This window comes from Lycium barbarum, chromosome 9, assembly GCF_019175385.1.
Source record: "Lycium barbarum isolate Lr01 chromosome 9, ASM1917538v2, whole genome shotgun sequence".
Lineage (NCBI taxonomy): Eukaryota > Viridiplantae > Streptophyta > Magnoliopsida > Solanales > Solanaceae > Lycium > Lycium barbarum.
In genome coordinates this window covers 99,516,998-99,522,825 of record NC_083345.1, presented here as the reverse complement: position 1 = coordinate 99,522,825, position 5,828 = coordinate 99,516,998, and the positions used below count along the sequence as shown (strand labels likewise).

General features: G+C 36.8%; 1 protein-coding gene across 3 annotated transcripts; it reads left to right on the top strand.

Annotated features, from left to right (window-relative positions):
• The first annotated feature begins 1,120 nt into the window (after positions 1-1,120).
• Positions 1,121-5,269, top strand: LOC132609150 (pentatricopeptide repeat-containing protein At1g09900). 3 transcript variants are annotated; one of them, XM_060323013.1, is made up of 3 exons: positions 1,136-1,271; positions 1,708-4,157; positions 4,665-5,269. In XM_060323013.1, exon 2 carries the CDS (start codon positions 1,901-1,903, stop codon positions 3,902-3,904), a length of 2,004 nt encoding a protein of 667 aa, XP_060178996.1. In that variant the 5' UTR covers positions 1,136-1,271; positions 1,708-1,900; the 3' UTR covers positions 3,905-4,157; positions 4,665-5,269. The 3 variants fall into 3 exon arrangements, with proteins under 3 accessions (XP_060178995.1, XP_060178996.1, XP_060178997.1); XM_060323014.1 differs by having other exon boundaries at positions 1,140-1,271; positions 1,729-4,157; XM_060323012.1 differs by having other exon boundaries at positions 1,121-4,157.
• Positions 5,270-5,828: the final 559 nt, after the last annotated feature.

Here is a 5,828-nt window from a genome sequence, read left to right as displayed (position 1 = left end):
AGAAAAGGCCATAAATAGTCCCTTATCTATGGGAGTAGGTCTAAAATGGTCCCTTAACTATACACTTATCGGTTTTAGTCCTTTAACTATCCAAAAACACATCAAATTTGGTTTCCGTCTATTTTTTTATACAAACAACGTACAAACTCATAAACCTTCGTGAGATTAATCGTTAAATCATTCCTCAGACCTATATTTCTCTCTCCCTGCTTCTTTTTCCTCAAGTTCATTCTTTAACCTCAACTTTTTTCCACAAGTTCTCTCTCGCGTTTCGTAACCGACGGACTGCGTCGATTAAAATCGGTGAAAAACCGATCCAGTCCGTCGGTTTTGTTAAAAAAAAAAAACCGTCGGTCTCACGTCGGTTTTTTTTTTTTTTTTGTTTTGAAAATTGAAGATTGAAATGTGGGAACTTGAAATCGAACCCGGGTATGTTCCTTGGCATTAAAGGGCTTTACCACTAGATCACTGATATTTTTTGTTCATATACTTACATTGATTTAATTTATACTATTTTTTCGCTCTAAAAACGGAGTCGGAAAAAAAAACCGGCGGACTCCATCGGTTTATTTCAGAAAATAATATAAAAATAATTATATTTTTTCGCGCATTTTGTGCAAAAAATAACCGACGCAGTCCGTCGGTTTTCTTAAAAAAAAAAAAAGATTTAAAAAAATTATTGAAAAAACAGACGGAATTCGTCGGTCTTTCCGTCGGTTTTTTCCATCGGATTGTTTTCGTCGGTTTTTACCAGTTTTTTAGTAGTGTTTGAGAAGAATGGTTGCAGAAATTTTGTGCCTGAGTTTGTCTTTTCGAATTTTAGAGACTTAAGAGCGATACCAGTGCCAGAATGCTCTTTTTTTTTTCTTTTTTTTTTTTTTATCAGGAGGAACTTGAAGAAAAAGAAGCAGGGAGAGAGAAATATAGGTCTGAGGAATGGTTTAACGATTAATCTCATGAAGGTTTATGAGTTTGTACGCTGTTTGTATAAAAAAATATACAGAGACCAAATTTGATATATTTTTAGATAGTTAAAGAACTAAAACCGGTAAGTGTATAGTTAAGAGACCATTTTAGACTGCTCTTCCCATACATAAGGGACTATTTATGGCCTTTTCTCGGCCAAATGTTACTAGGAATTCACAGTAGGATGCCCGGCCCGTTCAAATCAAAACATAGGCTTCTCTATCAAGTGCAACTTTTCCACAACTCTAAACTCTGTAAAGCCTGAAGGAGAAGTGGCTTCACTCCATAGCATACAAAACTCATAAGTAAGCTATTTTGGAACTCATTTCAACCTTCTTGTTGTAAGAAAAAATGTGTTAGATTCTCAGTAAATTCATTTAAAATGTTGTTCAAGTCGAATATATTCTCTAGAATTAGAGGAACCTCGCCTATGCATAGAAAACTTTGCAAGATTCTTTGGTTTGGTTCATGTAATCATCATTTTTATGTTGAATTTCCTGGAAAAATTGGAACTTGTAGAGACCCATTTGCTTATAATGGAGTAATTATTGCGTTATTTTCTTCATGGTCATGTAGAAGTGATAGCCCTAGATTTAATCACAACCCTAAATTATACTCACAAAATGCTGATTCTGATTATATTGGAAATGGGTATGTTGTGAAAGAAGAAATGGGTTCTAAAGATAGTAAAGTAAGATTTTCTGACACTTCTTTTGATGATGATGATGGAAAAAATTGCAGTTATAAAGATAGTGCTAGTAGTTGTAGGTTTGACAATGTGGATGAGTTTGACGAGTCAGAAAATGAAGATGGAGGAGTTGATTTGGACTGTATTGATGATGATGAGTTTAAGGTTTTGGATTCATTTGGTAAAAGTCAAAAGCAAGTTAACAGGGTAGAAGATGTTGGCATTTCTAGAAGAATTGAAGATGAAATGAGACATCCTTTAGTTAAGGAAGCATGTAGATTAATTGAACGTCAGTCGTCTTGGACTCCGAAGCTTGAAATTGAATTGAGGCGTTTGCTAAGATGTATGAAGCCTCAGCAAATTTGTGCTGTGTTGAAGTCTCAATCAGATGAAAGAGTTGCTTTGAAATTCTTTTATTGGGCAGACCAGCAGTGGCGATACCGACATGATCCTCTTGTTTATTATGTGATGCTTCAGCTTTTAAGCAGGACAAAGTTGTGCCAAGGAGCTAAGCGCATTCTTAAGCTGATGGCACGTAGAAGAATTCCGCGGAGACCTGAAGATTTCGGTTGTGTGATGGTTGCTTTTAGTCGAGCTGAACATTTAAGGAAAGCAATGCAGATCCTGAATGTGATGCAAAGAGCAGGAGTTGAGCCTGATTTGTCTATATGCAACACCGCAATTTATGTTTTGGTGAAGGGGGATAAAATCGAGAAAGCGTTAAAGTTTTTGGAGCGGATGCAACTAGTTGGGATATCACCAAATGTTGTTACATACAATTGCTTAATCAAAGGTTATTGTGATGTGCATCGAGTTGAAGATGCGTTAGAGCTGATTTCTGAAATGCCGTATAAGGGCTGTTATCCGGATAAAGTTAGTTACTATACTTTGATCGCGTTCTTTTGCAAGCAGAAACAAATTGATGAAGTGAAAGAATCGGTGGAGAAAATGGCTAAAGATAGTAATTTATTGCCTGATCAGGTTACTTATAACACTATTATACATATGCTTTCGAAGCACGGTCATGCTGATGAAGCTTTAGGTTTCTTAACGGAGGCTGAAGAAAGAGGATTCCGAGTGGATAAAGTGGGTTATAGTGCTGTTGTAAACTCATTCTGTGAAGAAGGAAGACTAGATAAGGCGAAGGAACTGGTCAATGAAATGATTGCCAAAGGATGTTTTCCTGATGTGGTTACTTATACTGCAGTTCTAAACGGATTTTGCCTTGCAGGGAGAATTGATGAAGCAAAAAAGTTGCTCCAACATATGTACAAACATGGTTGCAAGCCAAACACTGTAACATACACGGCCCTGCTAAACGGGCTTTGCCAGAGTGGAAGGTCTACCGAGGCAAGAGAGATGATGAGCATGTGTGAGGAGTCATGGTGGAGACCTAATGCTATTACATTTAGTGTGGTAATGCATGGGTATCGTAGGGAAGGTAAACTGTCTGAAGCTTGTGATGTAGGTAGGGAAATGATCGGAAAGGGCTTTTTCCCTTCTCCGGTTGAAATTAACCTGATAATTCGATCTCTTTGCCAAGAGGGACGAGCAGATGAAGCAAAGTGTTTTATGGTAGAATGTCTGAAGAAAGGATGCGCTGTTAATGTGGTGAATTTCACCACTGTAATTCACGGTTTCTGTCAAAAGAATGAGTTGGATGCTGCTCTTTCTGTCCTTGATGACATGTATTTAATCAACAAACACCCCGATGCCGTCACATATACAACACTAATAGACGGATTAGGAAAACAAGGAAGGATGGAAGAGGCTATCGATATGGCTAATAAAATGCTTCATAGGGGTGTGCTTCCCACTGCTGTGACATATCGTACAGTCATCCATCGATTTTGTCAGCAACGTAGGGTGGACGATCTGTTGAAATTACTAGAGAGGATGCTTTCAAGACAGGGGTGCAAGACTGCTTATAATCAGGTTATTGAAAAATTCTGTGGTTTAGGATATCCTGATGAGGCTTATAAGCTATTGGGAAAGGTCCTCAGGACAGCTTCAAGAGTTGATGCAAATACCTGCCACATTCTTATAGAGAGCTACTTAAAGGAAGGGAGCCCTCTTTCATCATATAAGGTGGCTTGTCGAATGTTCCACCGGAATCTGATTCCTGACTTAAAGCTCTGTGACAAGGTGAAGGATAGATTGATGCAAGATGGCAGAGTAGAAGAGGCGGATAAGCTCATGTTGCGCTTTGTCGAGCGTGGCCGTAGCTTGCCTCAGCTTCAGAGGGCTTGAATTGTCATCCCATGGTCGATCACTGCAATGAAAGTTGTACAATGAGCTATATTAATTGCACTCTAAAATAGTGTGATTGTCACTCCAAGTGGCTTTTCGCACCTCAGGGTGGCTGTTTCCACCATCAAACTGGAAATTCTTAAAACTTAATGCAGCCTTAGAACAGTTGGACTACCCTGGAATTTGCAGCTTTCTACCGAGTTCATCAGATCTTGAGACGTTGGTCTTAGACTGGAACAATCACAAACCAAAAGTAAGTTTTCTTTTAACCTCTGTACTCATTAGAAGTTTTCTTTTAACCTCTATACTCATTAGTTCATGTTATCAATATCAAACGACTATAAAATGTTACCATTGTCAAAAAAATAAAATATCAAACAACTACTAGTGGAATATGAAGACGATATACATTGATACATTTCTAATTGTAAGTTCTTTAGGAAAAAAACATGTACATTTTTTTTTCTACTTTAAATTTAAACCACCTTACCAGTATTATTTCACAGACAATGCTAAAAGGTTACAAAGAGAGGACTTGACGGCCTTACCTCTTCAAAAAATGGGTAAGAATTGAACTGGTTTAATCCCCAAGTAAAAAGAAGATTGAGAAAAAATTTAGGAGATAAGCCTGTAAGCAAAAATAATGTTTCTGGATAGGAGGAGGACTAATCTTTGGCAAAAATTTATCACCTTTTTAATTTTTCTGCAATCAAGTCCTTGGCTTTTTACCTAAAGGAGAAATAACTGGTCAATATATCAGATTCTTTCCTGCAGGGAATGCTGTCAAGGTACGACAAATGAGGATGAACAGAGAAGGAGGTTTGAGGCACATAATTTTAACTGCTCATTGCTACATCTAAAGACCATCAAGTTCATTAACTTTTATGGACAACTAAGTGAAAATAAGTTTGTTGGTAAAATATTTGCTCAAGAATACAACAGTACTGAAGAAGTTTGTCCTTGCTGGCAAATTCAAATGGAGTGATGTGTCTTGGGATTATGTTAAGATGAGTTCCTAAGCTTTCCAAGGTCCTCTCCGCATGCTTCAGTTGTCTTTTCTTATTGATAATCTTATGGTGATCGGCTGATCGCAGCATACTTAACAACCTTTTACTTTATGTTTGCAACTGGTTTGTAGTTTATAGACAAGGTTCGGATTCTATTTCAGTATCCAAGTAGTTGTTAGTAGTTCTTCATGTCTAAGCACAATATGTGTATTCTCTGATTATCATGCAAGAAAGCTTGCTCTAAGGTTGAATGTCATTTTGCAAAAATAGTATTTCTAGATTCATTACGACTTGATGGGCTTATTTCGGTCGGCATGTTTTATTTTTTATTGGTGGAAAATTTGAACTTTAAATATTATATTTAAACTCTACCACTGCCCATTCACAGAATATAGAATAGTTGCTTTCTCCCACTTTATTTCTTTTCTAATGTAGGACAGGACCTATCTATTTCCTGTAAACTATGTGGCATTTCACCATTATTCCCTGTAATATATCATTCATCACTTGATTTTGTGATTAATATATCAGAATGCTGGTAAATGTTATAAGATTTTGACAAACATTTACTTTCTAAAGTTTTTTCTGTTGTACATTCAAAAGGTAAAAGAGGACGTATTACCCATTCTCAGAAGGTCAGGATTGGTAAATACTAACATTCACACTTTTAACATTTTTCAAGGTTCTCTCCAAAAGCCCTTCCCTTTTTTCTTTCTTTATTAACACAAACATAAGAAAAGGCAGAACTTTGGATTTTTTTTTTTTTAAATGATCTTACTGAGATGGACTCGTTTATGAAGTCTATGAGTAGTATTCAAGGTAAGGTGAGTTGAATGCCAAGAATTGCAGCCACTTGAAGATCCTGCATTGGCAAGAGCTTATAGAATTAAGACACGGCTAACTATTGATTACTATAT

Excerpts from the sequence above, each read along its gene's own strand:
- LOC132609150 (XM_060323012.1), top strand. The coding sequence starts at position 1,349 with ATGTTGTTCAAGTCGAATATATTCTCTAGAATTAGAGGAACCTCGCCT.